This window comes from Boleophthalmus pectinirostris, unplaced genomic scaffold, assembly GCF_026225935.1.
Source record: "Boleophthalmus pectinirostris isolate CB_2022bp ecotype Guang Dong unplaced genomic scaffold, ASM2622593v1 HiC_scaffold_20, whole genome shotgun sequence".
Lineage (NCBI taxonomy): Eukaryota > Metazoa > Chordata > Actinopteri > Gobiiformes > Gobiidae > Boleophthalmus > Boleophthalmus pectinirostris.
The window spans coordinates 16,598,424-16,617,110 of record NW_026571153.1 but is presented as its reverse complement, the minus strand read 5'-3'; the positions used below and the strand labels follow the sequence as shown (position 1 = coordinate 16,617,110).

The 18,687-nt window shown below is 39.9% G+C and overlaps 1 protein-coding gene across 8 annotated transcripts in view; it reads right to left on the bottom strand.

Moving 5' to 3' along the window:
* The window catches only part of LOC110159339 (nuclear factor 1 B-type), a 111,350-nt gene that overhangs the window by 80,255 nt on the left and 12,408 nt on the right, over positions 1 to 18,687 (bottom strand). For 2 of the 8 annotated variants that reach the window (XM_055156672.1, XM_055156676.1), the window contains exons 1-2: positions 13,560 to 14,268; positions 10,787 to 11,318 (exon numbers count right to left, since the gene is read on the bottom strand). In XM_055156672.1, coding sequence (XP_055012647.1) covers positions 10,787 to 11,318; positions 13,560 to 13,586 — 559 coding nt within the window. In that variant the 5' untranslated portion in view covers positions 13,587 to 14,268. Of the gene's footprint in view, positions 1 to 10,786; positions 11,319 to 13,559; positions 14,269 to 14,868; positions 15,225 to 18,687 lie in introns of those variants that run through there. The other 6 variants (XM_055156677.1, XM_055156678.1, XM_055156673.1 and 3 more) reach the window with 5 other exon arrangements.

Genomic DNA, 18,687 nt, shown 5'->3' with positions numbered 1-18,687 from the left:
ATCTTGCAACTCTACAACCCAAGAAACACTAGTCAGGCTGGCCACCTAATGCCTCCGCTCAATTTCATTTCTCTCCAGCAATTAGGTCAGGAATCAGAATACACTAGACGGTTCACAAAAACCCCAGAAGTGCGAGTTCGGGCACCAGCCAATCAGCAAAGAGTCAAACATTCTGTGTTGGCAACGATTCCTGAGATCGAGGATTTAATGTCGGAACAAAGAGAATGTTTGGTGAACTTTATCAAGGGGAAAGATGTTATTTCCCTTCCTCCTACAAGATTTGGGAAAAGCTTAATATACCAGTTAGCCCCATTAGTGGTGCTATTATGTTTACTGTATTTAATTGTCTTATGTTTATTGATTGCTAAATTACGTCATCTAGTGGCTGCTTTAATTTATTCCTGTGGTAATAATAGTAGATGAAGAATGTTAGACAGGAAGTTGTTGTTCAGGCCTCACTCCACCAAAATGGCCACCCTTCCGTTCTGGTGATTCTTTTTGGTGTTTGTTCAAGCATCGTCTGTGAGTATTACACGGTGAAACATGATTGTACACCTTTGGTATTGTCTTTTGTTTTTGAAGTGTACAAGTTAGCATGTTTTTGGTGCGACATTGTTATGCAAATTAGTCCGCAATTCATATGCTAGTTTCGCTATGCTAACCGTTATGCTAACTGACTGTTACTTTAATTGTTGGTGCTTTTTGTAATTTGTAATTTATTTGGCACAGATATTGATGGCTATTTCTGTATGTGTTTGTTGTTGTAGTTTCACGGGACAAAAGAACCAGTAAATTTCACCAAAGCCAGCCGCTCGCTGTGAAGTTCTTCTGGGTCTACGTTTAACTGTTTGGATAGCTAGTGCAGCATCTAGCGAGGCCATTTCCAAGCGCATTACATATGTCATGACCAAATAGCAGCGACTGGTTAAATGAAAAAAAGTACCCGCCTACCGTCGAGCGAACGAATTCTAATGCTGCGAGGTCAGACGGTTTCCACAAAGTGAAACCGGCTGATGAATCAGGCTAAAGAAACACCATAGCCCCTTTCAAATCAAGTCGACTCAGAGTAAAACCAAATCCAAGTCAAGTCCCCATGCACAGTTTAGTTACAAAGGTACAACATGCAAATACAAGCCAGCAGTCCCAACATGCACACTGATGGGTCCCATGATTGCGCACCCTGCTCCCATCTGAATGGAGTTAGGGGCTGTGGCAGGACGGGCGCTTGGCTGGGCGAGCAGGACCGGAGGATGGCTGCTCCGCGGATTAGGGCCCCACAGTGGTCCATTGTTAATTGGGCGCCATGTGTGAAAGCTACAGAGAGATTAGTTTGTACAGCTGCTGCCATTTGTCATAACTGCCCTTAACAAGACACACATGGCAACCCAAGTTACAGCCAGAGGTTTTACAAAAAATCTAGAGAGAAAAAATATCTGCCAAGGCATCTAATAGTTTGTGAACTGTGTAAGTAGATGAATATGTTCGTGGGAAACGCCGTGCAGACTCCCATGTACGCATCAAGAGTTAGAGCTTTAGTTATTTAGGTCATCTTGGGTCATTATCAAAACGGTTTCATCCAATAGGAACCCCAGAATACACATGGTAAAAATAAAAACAAGAAACAACTGGCTCTTACATCATAGACTTATTAGCCCCAGCTGAAATTAAACAAACTCAGCATTTTATTTTGCCAAACATGACTTACATGGATACAGCAACACAATCAAGATCTAATGACCTATTGTTCCGGTAATTTCCATGGCTGTAAGGCTTAAAAAAGGAATGCCCAAGTTATTTTTTGGTACAGCTCCATGGTGTAATTGTGGCTTGTAGGTCTAAGCACATGTTGGAGACCTAATTACAATCTTGACTAAATCTAACAAGAGCTTTTAAAAACACTCTCACTTTCAATTTTTCTAGCAACGCGGGCTGGAGAACACTGCTGTTATCCACTGTGGTTCATTGAGTCTAAATACAGGCTTTTTCAGCTCAAGTGCAGGTGAGCAAACACAATAAAAGAACATATTTTTTGCATGTGTTTCTCGTATTTGCATCGTGGTGGGTTGTAATGAGCAGTTATAGCTATTTAATTTGGACATAAACTTAGCTAATAGGGTTTTTAAAATAGGAATTTCACTTCAGTATAGGGGTGTAACGATACCAAATCCCTCGATGCAATATTTTCACGATATGCATGTCACGGTACAATATTTATTGCAATATTTTGTGGAGACTATGCTATTTTTTTGCTTTTAAAATGCCCCGACAGTCTGTATTTTCTGTCATCATTCAAAGAACTAAGATTTAAAGTGCTTACTAACATAATTTTTTTATGCTGTCTGTGCTGAAATGAAGCAAAGGATCATGATCTATGTAGTTCCCTTGTTTTTTTTTTGTTGATTCTGAACTATAACAAAGGATTTAAGCAAAGGGAACTGTAATTCGATATATTGAGATGGCCCACGATATTATTTTGAGACTTTTGACGATATGATATCACGATATTTTGGTTACTGTTACACCCCTATTTAAGCACATTTTTTGCAACTAACAATGTAAAATAGTAAGAAAATTTGTTTACCTTTATTGCTTTGTTACCTTTGATTGTTAAGGGTTGTCAAAAGTATCGAAAATCAGATACTGAACTTGTACATACTAAAAATGTCACATTCCTGAATACCTTTAGAATGATCTTGCGTTGTATCAGAACAAGTATAAGAGCACCCTGGCTTTATCTGTTGTCTAAATAAAGAATGTTTTTTTAATTATCATTGTGGTATTGGACTCTGGAGTAGAGTAGTGTAGTATAGTAATCGAGTATGAAATTTTTGTATTTTAGTGACAATGCTAGTCCTAAACAAAACTAAAGCTGTGTTGCCTGTTACCAGTACTTTAACATCTCCTTGAGTAATATTCTTTTGAGTTCTTAGATAATTACAATAACTACAGCTATTGCTAGTACTTGACAACTTATGCCTATGAGAAACCGTTTTTCCCAAGGAGTTATGTGCGGCTAAAATACCAGCTGGAGTCTTTTGCCTGCCCGGAGAAAGAGGGCCAATTTAAGAAGAATTCAAGCTATCCGGAGCCAGATCATATAGGCTTTCAGTGGGCACCATGGAAACGCGCCCTGCTCCTGCCCAGTAAAAATAACGGGCTTCATTAACCATGCTGTTAATGCTGCAGCAGGCTTTAATCAATCCAAACAAAAACAGTGGCCTATTCTCATGTCCACACACATGTCTACACACATGTCTGCACTGGACTAACACTATTTCATAATTTTTAATATTACTGAGTCAGTGATTTGGCATAATAATGTTATTTAAGTTTAATTATGACGCAATATGTACTATGATAAGCAAGTGGAGTAAGCACAAGTGGAAGTAGAATAAAAAAGAATATAGTTAAATGCATTGTTCTTTTAAAATGCTATAATTCATGTAGTAAAAGTACTCTATAAGTCACATAGTTTTATAGAAAAGTCTAATAATTACTAATACTAGTTGTCAAAGCTACCACAGCTGTCTTAAAATAACTACCCTATGATTGAAAGAGGAAGAGCATTACTTTGTCACATTGAAGCTGAAGTCAAAGAGGAGATTTTAAAAAAAAATTGCAATTTATTATTATTATTCAAGTAAAATTTTGAAATATAAAGTTTAAAAGTTATAAATATACTATAAGAGAACAATAACTCTATCTAATTCATCTTGGGAACCTTGTTGTCTTTCCAAAAAAACGAACCAAACCACCTACTTTTGATGTTACTGTCCTCAACACAAACAACCTTATGATTCCTATTGTCCTTTTAATAATATATTGCATTTACGCTTCCAAAATTTGGCATCATTTCCACGTGTAAACTTGACATATGCGAAGGAGGAGTGAATGCGCTTTGCCCCTATCTTTGACAACTCAATGGGGGCGCGTCTCGGAGCGGACCATTCCCAAGCCCCAGACAGCATATCCCCTCTATGACCCTACGCACTCACACTAAAAAGAAATACTCTGGGGATCCACCATTGCCGCTACCCCCCTCCCCTCCCAAACATCAACATGCCCACCCAAAAGTACATTTCGCACAACTTTTTTTCTTCCTTGTCCACCCCAGGTCTTGTCGAGCTGTCATAGCGATGGGCCATACTGTACAAGCAAGACAAAAGAGGAGACAACCATCACTCCAGGCTACTGATCGGTAGTGTCTGAGCTGAAAAGACTTTGATGGGGCAAAGCAGTGTGGGATAGCGGGGGTGTAGGGGTGGGTGGTGGTGGGTAGAGGGCGCCGTACAGAGAAGTTAGTGTCTCCTGGGCAACCACACTGATTGTCTGTCCCTGCCTGCACCCCTACCCCACAACCTCTTTTCATTTTTTTTTCTCTCCTTCATTGGTTGTTCACAAGGCCCCCTTCCTGGGTTAAGAGGACTTTGGCTTTTTGGGAAGAAAAAAAGTCTTAGTCTGGTACTTGAGGGGTGCTTTTCTTTCTAGCTGACTCGAGAAAATAAAAGGTCAAAAAACATCTTTACATTAGCTTCCTTTTTTGGAGCAACCACCTGGGCCACAAACTATCGCTACTTGTATGGTACTACTAAATGCTCTATGTAAAAAGGAGATGGTTATGGTCGCTTTTGTAAGTTCGGACAGTGAGGTACAGTTCTGTGCTTGGGATGGTGGGGTGAATGTACCCATTTGTCTTCATTTGGGATGACCAGAAGACAGACAGGGGGGTGGGGGAGGAGTGGGAGGTGCCGGTGCTCCAGTCAAGTGGCCTCGTGGGGATTTGAAAATGCTTTTGGGGGTCCTCTCTCGACCAAAAAGCCTGGGAAAGTGTAGTGAGGTCTTAACCAGGGACCAGACGGTTCTCAAACTGTGGTGCAGGTGTCATTGGTGTGCTTTGTTTTTCTAATTGCAGTTTTCTGATGAGAAGTTGTGAGACAAGTCGAGCTTTTGTTCAACACAGCGAATTCAAATTACCTACAGAAATATTAACATTTGAGGTAAGACTAATAAAACAATATGCATCAGATTTCATGAGATTTATATTCAGCCTTTTGGACATTCTAAGTTGCTTTACAAAATATAATTTCAGAGCATTTTTGTAGAGGTATAAACTATAAGCTCCATAGATTTTATACACTGACAAAGACTATATCACAAATTTACCATTTATTACAATTGCAGCTTTTGCAATTTGCTAATTATATCCATTAAAATTATGATTTGAAGAAATTATGATAACTTTCGCAGCCCTAAAGAGTACTTAACAACATCTCAAGCTAATATCAATAAAAGCTTCATTCCTGTATTAGTTTTTGCTAAGTTTAATACCCACAGTTCAAGCTCTGTCTCATTTTAAGGAACTGAGTCGAGGAGGCAGGAGTTGTAAATTTAGTACAAAAGAAAAGCATCCACATTTGTCTGTGCCCTCTGCGCGGACTAGCCTCGTTTCCATAGAGATTTATGTACACAAGGCGCACAAAAGAAGGGCTAAGGAGGTAACACGGCCTGTTTAAGCCTTGAGGTATTTGCCGGCGCTAAACCCCGCTGCTAATAACACAAGAGCCACACAGAGCTGGGCAAATGTTCTCAGGTTAGGCATTTGAAGGGAAGAAAAACCCACAGTAGAAAGTCAGATGAAGACACAACGCGGTCAAAAGCATACCCAAAAAGACATGACATGAAAAAAATCTTGCAAAAAAAAAAAAAAAAAAAAAAAGAAAGAAAGAGAGAGCAAAGAACACACAATGAGAACAGAAGCGGGCGAAAGAAAGAAACATCGCAAACATAAATAGCTTGCGGGTTAAGAGAGAGAAAGAGATCGGGAAGACATTTAGTGGGAAGCGGAAATCAATAAGGCAAAGCGGTGTAGCTGGGAGGGAGTTCTAAGTGGATTAGAGAGAGAGAATGTGTTCGATAGGTTATGGCTCTGGGAGAGAGGTAGCCAGACACCGCAGGCTCTATTGCATACTAATAAGGAAGTCCAGATAGGAGCTAAGCATGAGGTTGTACAGTTCACAATGAAGACTTTTTCTGTATCACTCCAAAAATCCTGCTTTAGAGATTTTTCCCAAATGGTTTTATTTCAGCAAAATCTGAAGACAAGAAACGGACCAATAAAATAAAATAAAACATGTATCTGGGGTTATGTAATGTAATTAGATAGATAATGAGGAAAACAGTAGAGTAGCGTGTGTAAGTTTTGTTGCTGGCTTTAGCCCAGTTGGTCCTTCTCCGGCCAAGTGCTTCACCCTGGGACAGCTGTCATGGTAGGAGGCTCGTACTTGAGGGAAAGCCAGGAAAAAGAAAAGAGAAGAGAGAGAGAGAGAGAGAGAAACAGAGGGAAGGAGAGGGAAAGTGAGAGAGAGTCCAGGCAGCGTGCCGCGGGGTGATTCCTGATGGCAGAGGAGGATAAGGGACTAAAGGCCGGAAAACCCCACATAGAAAGATGAGCGTGATGCTTCATTAGTTACAACGAGGTGTAGTTTAGTTTCTTTTTCAGTACTTATTTAGTCATGGTTTAGTCCTGGTTTTTAAATGCTATATTTCTGGTATGCCATGGTGTCTATTTGCTTTTCATCTAGTTTAGTCCTGCTGTAGGAGGTGGTTATGGCTGATTGTGTCCTGATTTTGTTCTGATTTAGTCTGTATTTTGTTCTTGAGACTGGTACAGTTAAATTTTAGACATGAGCTGAATCAGCTTTTGATTCCTGATTTGTCAGAAGTCTTGTATCTTGTTTTATGAGATAACTGTTGAAAATCATAAATATGTTTGAGTAATGATGAGGTTACTGGTTTGGTCCTACTTATATGATTTGATATTTTACCATTTTAGACTTGAGTAGGGATAAGCTTTTGATTTCCGCTTTAGTCTCAGATTTCATGAGTTTTGCAATTTTTGGAAAAATCGAAATGATTCGTATCATTACTATGCTGTTCAATGATGTTTTTAATATCAAGGAAAGTGGATTTGTAAGTTTTCCCAGCCTAGTGCACATGGAAAAGTCAAGGCAGAGTAAGAGAGTGAAGGGGAGTATGTCTGTGTGTGATCTGTGATGGCTGAGGAGGATAAGGAGATCGCAGGAGATGGATGTTATGCTTCGTCACTAGACCACCACTGTGACCTCCGCACTGACCACAGCCCCCAGGCAGCCGGCCGGAAAGTAAGGCCCCACACAGCAAGCTAAGCAACAGACAAGACTGAAGACAGGAAAAGCTTTAGGTTTCACATACTTTAACTGCTTCATTTCAGCAAACAAAATTTCAGAAAACAGAATGTATGTATGTATGTATGTATGTAAAAATATATTTTATGGGGCTAAATATTAAAAGTGGAAAGACTCGCAGACTTGCAGTGGTAGGAACATTTCGGCAGCTAAGGCTTCGGAAATACCTCTTTATCTGAAGATTTCTGGGTCTAAATATTAAAATTGAAACACTGGGCAATTAAGTGATCTTGAATATCTTGGATTACACCTATCTTCTTGTTATTCAGAGGAAGTTTTTATTTAGATCTAATTAAGTCTTGATTTAATTTGACTTAAGTTCAGAGTATTTATTTATTTTTTATTTTACATATATCTACAATTCTCCCAAATAAGCTTTCAGTTCCATATAGTTTAAGAAATGATCATTTACAGCACATAATGAAAAAAGTAATTCTGATTTCATACATGCTTACACAATTTTATACAGTTGTTTTAGCCAATATAATGTGTATATTGAATGAACTATTGATCAGCCAAAGCCTATAGTGTCTTGAAGGTTCAGAAGAGGTCACTGAACCAGGGGACCACCAGCTCAAGCAGAACGACTGGAGGCAAACAGTTGCCAGGAGACCACCGGTGCTCCGCGACTGCCGTGGTCTGACCTCCGCTGACAAGGTCAACAAGGGGGGCTTATGATCCTGCCCCACCACCCCCCTTTAGGCACCACCTCCTCCTGCACGTGCCCCAGGCCTGTTTCCACTGATCTGCTTTGCTCAATTAAACTTCAGAGGACACCCTGCCACATCTCTCGGCAAAGGTCGCGACCCGGGGATCAAAGGTTAAGTCTGGCGCTCGTAAAACAGGGTGTCCGTTAACAAGGGGAGCATGAATTGGGGAGGTAATCCATCCATTTCTACAAACTATCATGACGGTGTGAAAAGAGTTACGTCAGGGGATGTAGGGGGAGTCCGGATAATGATGTTTTATGGCCGTGTTAACTTTAAGCCTGAGAGTAATGGGAAAGCTGCTTGACCTTGACTTCTATACTAGCAGAGGATAACCCCAGCTATTCTCATCACTGCGTTCAACCACTGGAAAAGTCCCCTGATATTTTTATCACCCAGTTTAAGTACAAGAGTGCACTGAACTAACTCCTTGTGTTTTGTGTGAAAGTAAAATGATCAATAATGAGTCACATCTTTTTTCGTTATCTACTAAAAATATCTAAACAAAGCCCTAACTGTTAAGAAGAAAAATAAACAAATCTGGTGCTGCAGAACTGCAGAAGCTAACAACCTGAAACGTGCCCTAACATGACAGTTATCCACATGCCGGGTTCCACCAGCTCGTCAAACTGGAATATGAATCCAGGTGGAGAGAAGAAGGTTTCGGAAAAGAAATACAAACGCCATTCTTGTTCTTAATTTTGGTATCACTTGATTTCAAAAAAGTGTCAGCAACCACAACGGCCAAGTGAGAGAGCAGGGTCTGTATTGAACACAAGCTGCCAGTTGGCACAATGGATGGCACAACCCCCACTTCTGCCCCCGGCCCTGTCCCAGCGGGCATTCATCTGGGCATGCACATGGGGCTGCCGCTCCGCCGGGCTCAACACGCCCTGCCCCACAACAAGGGGCTGAGTGCCCTCTCCATTCTCACACAGCTCTCACTGCCAACCGCACGACCTTTTTGAGCAGCTACCCGCCAGAATCTCAAACAAATACACTCTGAACTTATTGATTTGAGCAAAAATAAGAAAGAGTCCTGTTGTAAATAGCAGCGGCTCCTTACTTTTTGTTACTCAATTACCTAACAGTGTGGAACTGTTGGGCTGCCAGCACAGACTTGGGAGAGTACAATATTAAAAGCTCAGAGCGGACCATTTTAGCGCTTTGCACCAACTTCACATTCGGCATGAGCCAAAGCCGGTCGCTACTTTCTTTGTGTTTGATTGTATGTTTGTTTGTTTCGTTCAGTTGCAGCAGAACAAAGGCATCGGCTTCCATTCTGCCACTGTCAAAAAACTTTCCAATGTGCCCACTGCATTGCGGATGCCAACCAACGAATCAAAGGCATGCTGCAAGCAGACAAAGAGGGTTTGATGCCAACCTCCAAACCTCTAACAACCATTACTGGTGATTCGCCTGCCTCCCTGGCACAGTGCAAAACAAAATGGCGGCGCGCCGCACGCTACCACAATATGGCTGCATTGTCTCGAGACGGGCACTGCTTGGTAACTAAGAAAAGAAAAAGATGCAAAAACGAAACCGAAGAAAAGCATGCCTGTGTCTGTGATCCAGTGAAGGAATGCTATTTTCTTTTTTGCCAAAGTTTCTGGCGGCAGAAATTTTGTGGACGCGAAGAGTAATCACTCTAATCCGTAATGTAACGCTGGATCAGAATGAATTTATTTGTGTAGTTGCGAACAGGAGATTTACACTTTATTCTAAATAATGGACTTCTGCATTTTACATTATTAATGACTTTATACTTTAGTTTATCACAACAGAGCAATTTTTCTAAAGGAACAGCTGCCACAGTCAGCACATGTGAAGCAAACCCACTAATGTATAATTTTTATTTTAAAAAGAGAAATCTAGTTAGCACTGAACAGATGAGAATGCAACGGATGCAAAGCAGAAAACGGTGGCATCCACAAAAGACACAAAAGAAGCTCTGATGCCAAGCCCGGTGCCAGTGGCAACCATTATTGTCTGTGTGCTGTGCCTTCTGCTTTCCCTGGCACTTATCACACAAAATGGCGCCCAGGCTTTCATGGTAATGAGCTAGCCATACAACGCCTTTTCCCAAAATATTGGTGGTGGTGGTTCCCACGTGCTTCAATGTATGAGACATTTGAGAATTTCAGTGCTATATATCGACATTTGAAACTGCCTGAATCTGTGTAAAAGATCTTCTGTGGCCTATATACCGCAGCAGAATTTGAAGCGTAGTATGGACAGTGTGAATTTCAGTTTCAATGACCAACAAAATATTTCTATGAATTTAAAATAGAAATACATGACACAATGATAAAACTTTTTTTTTTAAACAAAATGAATATAACCTGCTTTTTTAACTACTAATAATTATTTCTGACAGCTCATTGAGACTTCCAACAATCAGTAAAAATGTTTTTATTAATGGTCTAAAAATAAGTGTACTATTCTTTCATTTGAATCTTTCATCTGAAATCTATTTTTATGTTTACAAAACATGGTGCAGGAGATATTTAACTTGTTTCTGCAACATTCAGTTGATAGACCCTTACTCCGCTTGAATCTCTGGAGTGTGTATGATTTTATATATTATTACAATTATTAATTCTATTACAATATAACATTAAGGTTACGGCTCATATGATATATTTTCATCTGTATATTATAGGATATAAAGCATGATTTGCAGGTTTTGTGATTGTCAGAAGACTCATCCATTCCTTGTTTATTTGTCTGGCGACCGCACTTGTGTTCTTGGCCAGCGTTTGCGGCGCTGCCAAAAAGTAACACATGTAACCCTTGACCTTGCCAAGCCTCTCTCACACTCTCTCTCTCACAGTAAAACAAACAGGCCGGACCTACCTTGGTCCTGCACATAGTATGCCAGGAACAAGTCCAGCTCTTTGACCGATACTGTGATGTGGTGCGGCTGGACACAAAGTGCTGGGTTGGTGCAATGGGGGGATTTGACCAGGCGCTCTCCGTCTGTACTTTCCAGAGGGATGCCTTTGAAGAGGATGACCATCACCAGGTCCAGACGCCACACTTTGTCGGCCTGGCGGAGGCAGTCGATGCGGCGGATCTTGCCCTTCTGGTCGGGGTTGGAGAGCACGCAGCACGGGCCTTTCTTCCCCGTCACACTGAGGACAAAGTCCTCGCGGTACTCCTGCCGAATGTCCTTTCGCAGCTTGGCCAGCAGCCGGGACGCCCACTTCTGTTTCACCTCAGGCTTCTCACACAGGAGCTCATCCTTCACCGCGCGCTCCTCATCCTTGGACATCCGCTTCTCGTGCTTCTTGAAGTACTTGCGTTTTCTGGCCTGGAGGTTGAACCATGTGTAGGCAATGGCACGAACATGAGGGAGAAGGGCCTCAATGAAGGGATGAAATTCATCCTGAAACAGAGAACAGACAAAGAGGAAAAAACAGGGCACAATTAATGGAAATCACAATCAAAGAGTCAGGGACTTTGTAAATTATAATTATAGTCAATAATATTTATTTTTCTTTTCAATAGATCATTTGATTACTTCTTTTTACGTATCACCAGTAAATTCACAATTTACCATTTCACCCCAGAAAGTCCGGCGCTGAAGCTATGACAAGGAAATTCCAGTATTTCTATCAGCTGCTCCAGTACAATGGCAGAGCGCTGAGTGAACGCACAGCTCGGCGCTGTGAGCTGCTACAGAGAGCATGCGCCCCTCACACACCGAGCACTCTTATCAAACTCCACATTCCAACTTCTACTTATCCCACATTCAAGACACAAGATAATCTGGAAGTGGACACAAAAATAGGAAGTTGATTGCTATTAACTGGCTCATGCATTAGGTGCACAAAGCAGCTTTCAGATTAAAACACAATAAAACAAATCCGAGTGGAGGCGTCTGAGGTGAAAAATAAGAAAGGAATTTCCAAAGGTTACGTTAGGACTCAATTAGAGGCTTGTGTCAAATCATTTAAAGGTTTGAGGTTAATCCGAGAGAGAACTGGCTCCTCTTCATTCCTACAGCTCGCGTTCATTAACGTCCTTAGACCTGGGCTTTACTTTTCCACTGTGCGCCTGGTTTAAATTATAGCAAAATTACCAAAGATTAGATGAAATCCTATGTTCTGGTTTATTATTTTAAATTTTACTGTATGTAATTTTACAACATTACGGCCTCTTCCAAGCAGTGTATTCAGTAAAAATACATTTACAACTTTGCTATTAATTCAGCAATATTTATCTTTTTTTCCATTTTAATGAATGTTTTATTTTAGCAACAAATATATTGTGAGCTATACAATACTGTGTATTTTCACAAGGTACACACACCTGTCCATTCATTTTTGAAATTGTAATTTACTTACATCCAGCAGGCCAACATTTCACTGGCCTTTAGGGGTTCACATAATTTGCTTAAATATAAAATGAAATAATTCACATTAAACACTTTCTTGTTTTCAGTCAATGTAAAATGCAGGGATCTTGATAAGTTGACCAAAATTAGAGAAGCCACATGCGAGAAGTGGAAGCAAACAGTTTTTTTTGCTCATTAAAACATCATTTAATAAATACAAAGAAGCACTTTTGGCTCAGTATTTACAGGAGTTTGACCAGATATTGTTCTTGGTCAGAGGCAGGAAACCACACACATCCACTCCCTATCTCTGCCTGACGCTCCACACCAGCCACACTTTGGCTTTGCTTGAGCTCCACTAACTTTAACTACGCTGCCAAATGGAATTTAAAAAAACAAAACTCTGTAATTCACCCTACAAGCAGTTTTTAAAGTAAGATTTAAAATTTAAATATTACATAATTTTATTACTTTTCACAAAACTTTCTGAACACATAAATTGCTGTAAATCTCTCCCTAATTGCTTTTAACACTAGATAATTTTAATGCAAACCCACTGTGTTCACTCTTTCAGTTTCAGCTAAGAATTAATAGCTGGTCAATTTAAAATATTTACTAATTCATTTAAATTATTTTACTTATACTTTTTATTATCAAGGACAGATATAGCATACAAATGAACAAATTAATAAAGCCTATTTTTCACACTATCTAAAAGCCAAACAATGAAATCATTACACACAGTCTGAACAATCCTCCAAAGTAGAAACTAACCACATCTCAGTCAATCACTGACATATGCCAAGTAAAATATAAACAGTAAAACTGAGCCAGCCAAAACAGCCACCGATAATCTACAGTTCAAACCATGCAAAACCGCTTATAGTTTGTATAATCTTTCATGGTGAAAGTTGTGTTATCTTCAACTACAGCGTTTGTTACTCCAAAATGAAACGATACACAAACACGAGGGACGCGGCGGTCAGGGCAGTGTGTGAACGTGCATACCTACACACCTTACGCACGTTCACTAAAGTTGGAAGACTTTGAAAAGAATTGTAACCATTGACTGCATTTTAGAGTGTGTGATAAATGACCCAAAACTGCAACTTTAGTGCAAAAAAGTAATTCAAATTAGCTACACTGATTATATTCATTTGAGACGTGTTCAAATAATTTAAATCTAAAAGGGTAAAAAAAATACGCACACACAAAAACAATAAACGAACCGAGAGCCCTGTAAATTGAGCTAATATCAATAATTATAATAATAATAAAAGGCAGTAATACCTGAGTAAGACAAATAGGAGAATACATGATGAGGCGGCTACGGTCAGGGACGGTAAATTACTTCTTCAATTGATTTCTCCCTGATCACTTTATCGCGCCATTCCAGGACCAGAGTGCACCGTTCAAGACTATGGAGCTATCCGCGTAAAACAGCGAGGAGCAAAAGGGGTATCCAAGAACATCCGTGAGTTTTCCGAGATCCAAAGATTGTCGTCTCCGCAGAGAAGGGAGAAATAAAGCAGAGGACAGGGAACACAGTGTAAGCACTTGCAGATGTACAACTGCTCGTGGTGGCCGGTGCAAACGCTGCGTACTCCTGTGTTACGTATGGGCTCGTAGCGCGTCTCCGTGGAGTGATACGTCGTTCATAAAAGCATGGTGAATAGCTTCAGAGGGCGCCGAGTCTCTGATGTTCAGCCCTTCTTTAGACTAAGTTGATATGAAGTCAACCGGTGCACCTTCGCTCCTGCGCGATTCCAGCAAATCAGACCCAACTTTTCTTTTTTTTTTCACCCACGTAATTACACAGTCACACTCCTCCTCCTGCCGCTGCTCAGTACACACACATATAAGCCCTATGCACTGTCCTGTGCCTTCTCCACTGCTGAAACACGCTATTCATTCACTTCTGACGACAATTAGACTTGGACAATCCTCCTTCAGTGATAATTTATCAGAATACAGTTTTCCTGGACGCTTTGGCAGTTTGCTTTTGCAGAGTCAACAAACTCCTTTTGCCCAGTTTGACCCCGCTCATGGCAATGGATAAACTTAAGAATGACTTTCACAATAACAAAATGGTTATAATAGTGACATTTAAAACGGCAATAAAGCAGCAAAGTTATAAGTTAAAAATAAGTTATGAGTTTGACATTTTATTTGGGGACATTATTAATTTATTTATGATTTTATGAACCTAGGATATAAATGCTTTGGAATTTACTACAAATAAAGTACTGTGACTGTAAAAAAAAAAAAAATTCTTAATTAAGATGATGTACTTATAAACTGGAGTATTTAACATGAGTTTTAAAAAGTGGAGCTCTTCGTCAGCGTTGCTCCTTCATTCCTGCGCTACACGCGCGCACAGCGCGGACAGTGCCAAATTATGGGGGAATGGGAATGTTCACAGAGGCTACTGAGGAACACGAGCCAAGTTCACTACAGACTTGGCCCGACCGTGTGCGTGTTGTGGTCCGCTTTAAGTTAAACCACTTCAGCAGTGGTACACTAGGACAGGAGCATATAATTTAAGACATAAACAGCGTTATAACAGCATTGAAAACAACAGTAGCCCATGTTCACGTACCATTGCACTGTACTGCATGGATTATTAGGGAATCCCGGAGCCTGGCTGAAACACACAAGCCGGTAGCTTCACATTTCTCACGTTCAACTTTGTGCTTTGGAGGGGTTTCTCTTGCAGTGCTTGCAAAAAAGTCAACACCGGAAGACAATTCTTGGCAGATGGCGACGAAAAGAAGTTAGGAGCACCTCGCGTTTTTTTTTCTCTTTTTTCTGGTCTTCCTTCCTCTTCCAGGCTGAGTTTTTGGATGGTTTTGGGATTGTTCAGTGGAGTTGAACGTGATCCAGAAGAGGCAGAGTTTTGGGCGCAGGGCTGGTCTCCGCCTTCACTTTCACTGTCTGACGGTGCGCCGCCTCCAGCTCTCCGCACTAACCATGGACTCACATGAGGCAACACGGATACTTCCGGCGGGCGCTTTCGCAATAAAAGCAGGATGGAAAATGAATGATGGAGCTGGACTTTCTGTGGACACTGTGTAAACTGAGCAACCATAAATTTGGCTCCGTGTATTTGGAAACCCAGCAGTGATTATATTTTTGTTGATCAGATATTCTCTCTATTAATTAGGCCATTACATTGTTAGAATAGGCTGTTGCTGGCACCATAAAATCCGATGTTTTTTGGTGAAATTAAAAAAGACAAGATGCAGTAGATTATAAAAGGGAACGTGATAGAGTCTTATAGTTAATTGGAATATTGAGTTCAAGCTTTATTAGACTATTTAACATAATTTAGACAATGATCCAACACAGTTTGCTGCGGATTGTGCGTTTGGCGCATGGTGCTTAACCACTACAAAAGTGACATATTAGTAAATTGTCTTTTTAATACTAAATACAAAGACTAGATTTTTGTTGACTCTTTTAATCTGTAACTTTGAAAGCCCAAACGCCCCGTTTCCTGCGCAGATCACATGTGTTCTTTGTAACTTGGTGCTCCTACGTTTTGTAAGAGTGGGTTTATTCTCGCTCCCCATTGGACACGAGCAGTGGCCCGGGGACTCTGTACCCTGGGCCCCTCACTTCCGCTACGCACTGGTCAGCTGCGCACCGGACACTCGACCTGAGCTGATCCGAGCCACAGGGAGTGAGTCTAGCGCTCCTTTACTGCAGTATTACACATTATCCTACCGGCTTCATAGTAGGCTTATTATTATATTATTATCAACATACATGTCCTAACCATCAAAATGTTTTGGCATCTAGTTCGCTAGGTCCAGTAAGATGGATGTTGAACTAGGCTACTATTTTAATAGAATTCTTAAACTGAAAGCAATGTTTAGCCCATTTTCTGTGACTGTAATTTGGTGTTAATAATCTAACCTATAACTGGATTTGTTGGTATCATCTGTTTCTCTCCATGGAGATAGAAAAGTCTGATAATATCAGACCTTTCACCACAAAAGTTGGTGGATCAAGAAAATGTCATTCTGTAACTGTATATAGTCTTATTCTTCTTAATAGTTTAGCATCCCTAGCCTAATATTGTCACAGTCTGGCAGTAGGAGTTAATATGTGTTGTTTAGAAAAGCCTCATCTCTTTATGAAACCTCTGTCACCATTATCCATCAATAACATTTTAAGCAGGATTAGTTATAGAAAAAAATGTTATGACTCATATGACGAACTGGTCACCAGTTGAAGCAAGAAATATTTATATTTTACTTCCTTCTGGTTCTAAACTGGATTGGCATTTGTGCAAACTATTCTAATTACAGAGCTGAATAGCAACTCTGCTCTGTCCATTGCATAAACTACATCCAGTAAGAGCTGGTAAAACTGTATCCTAAATCATGATCAATATGCAATCATCAATAGAGAATTGAAAATATTTGACTTGATAAGCAGTCAACCAGATCAGGTTTTACCATAGACAACTTTTGTAACTACAAGTCTTTCATTTTGTTCCACTTGTCCCAAAGGGCTGCTCCTGAGGCTTGTTCAACTGGATCTGGAATAAAAGGAGCATTTACGAAAGACATTTTGATATAGTTCATATTAGTTTTAACTATACACATCCTTTCTGCTCTCATTAGTGTTTAGTATTGTATCATGTTAGAACAAGAGAAACAAAGTGCTCCTTCAATTTGAGCCGACTCAGTATGGACCTACCTCCCTCTAGTGGCTGTACAGTGAACTACCCACAACTCATCAGGGAAAAGGGATTGAAATGAATGAAAAATCACTGTAAAACTAGAAAGTAATTGAAACTTACTTCTGATTTTGGAGAGGTAGTAGTAGAGTTTGTCCAAAGGTTGGCAATTAGAATCCCACTCCTGACATAAACATTGTTGCTGCTAGAGGTCACTGGCCCACAGGTTGGTGATCCTAGCTCCAGTTAGTGAAATCCTTGTGTCCTTAGGCAAGATACTTAACCCCTAGTGTCTATGTATACTGGTGTATGAATATGTGTGTAGGTGACTGGTAGATGTAAAACTATATAAATGTGACAATTCACCATTTACCATTCAAGGAACGACATAAGAAAAAGTCTGCACTGAAAACAGATATCTAAAACAGATACTTTAAACTTGACCATGGAGATGTGTTCAAAAATAGACCATTTAATATAGCAAACTCTGCCTTTATATAATGCTGTGTTCCCAGTCCTATAACTGAATTGAAATGCTAGTGTTGCTAATAAAACATTTTCCAACTTAAACTTGCCATGCCCCATTAATTTTATATGGTATCCTATTATGAAAACAACTTTTAAGCAAGTGGCAAAATATGGATGTGTAGCAATGTATTATTTACACTATGCATTTTTCATTACATTTATACAGGACCATTTCCCAACAATTTTTATTATAAAACATACTTATTATGATGATTTTTTTTTAAATATTATTTGTGGTTTAATTACCAACTTATTGTTTCTTATTATTTACTTATATACCAGATCCATCCAGTCTGAAACATAATTTTTACCGTGACTAAGTGGCCATGCAATGTGAAGTGTCAACAAAGACACAACAACATTATACATTAAATGTCCTATATTACACAAAAAATTCTCAGAAAATCTAAACTCAGAATGCTCTATTTCACCTTGTGATGTCATGAAGTAGTAGTCTTAAAGTTAAAAGCTCCCTTTTACCTTTAGTTCAGTAGAGATTGGCAATTCCAGGGCTGAAATTATCCTAGTGATTCAGGTGAAGATGTATGAAGTTTAAAAACACAGTGGAGCACTTCATGTACTACTACTTGACATCACAAGGTGGAACAGTATTTTCTGTTTGAGAGAAGTCAGCCTAAATGTGTAGGATTTGTGTGTTAAACATGTGTGACTGAAACAAAATACAATGCAGGTGTGTTTTTGAGGAAACATTATTATAACAGAAAATAGTGAAATATGGGCCCTTTAAGATTTGAACCAGCAAGTGTCCGGTTTGATGGTGATGGCTTTCTCACTGTCACCTTCCATAATTTCCTCACTAATAAAAGGGAAGAAATCTATATATTTTAACAATATAGCAACAAAGGAAGAGCTAATAATTATATATATACTGATGGATACATATATTCACTTGTTCACAGTCATTTGGAGTAGTTATTCCATGTGTTCTTACAACGCTCGGAAGACATAACATTGATGCAGTGCAGCCTGAGAGCACACATTTGTTCGCATTGATTTGCATTGAAACGACCAGGCAAACCGCTACTTAAACACTGGCACAATGAGTCTGTAGTGGGACAAGTAAATAAATATTCAGATAGAAATGTCAGCCGGTTGCCTCTTCAGCATGGGAAAGGCGCGGGTTGGACAAGGGTTCTTTGTGTTAATACTATCATATTAACACAGTAGAGAGAGGTACACTTG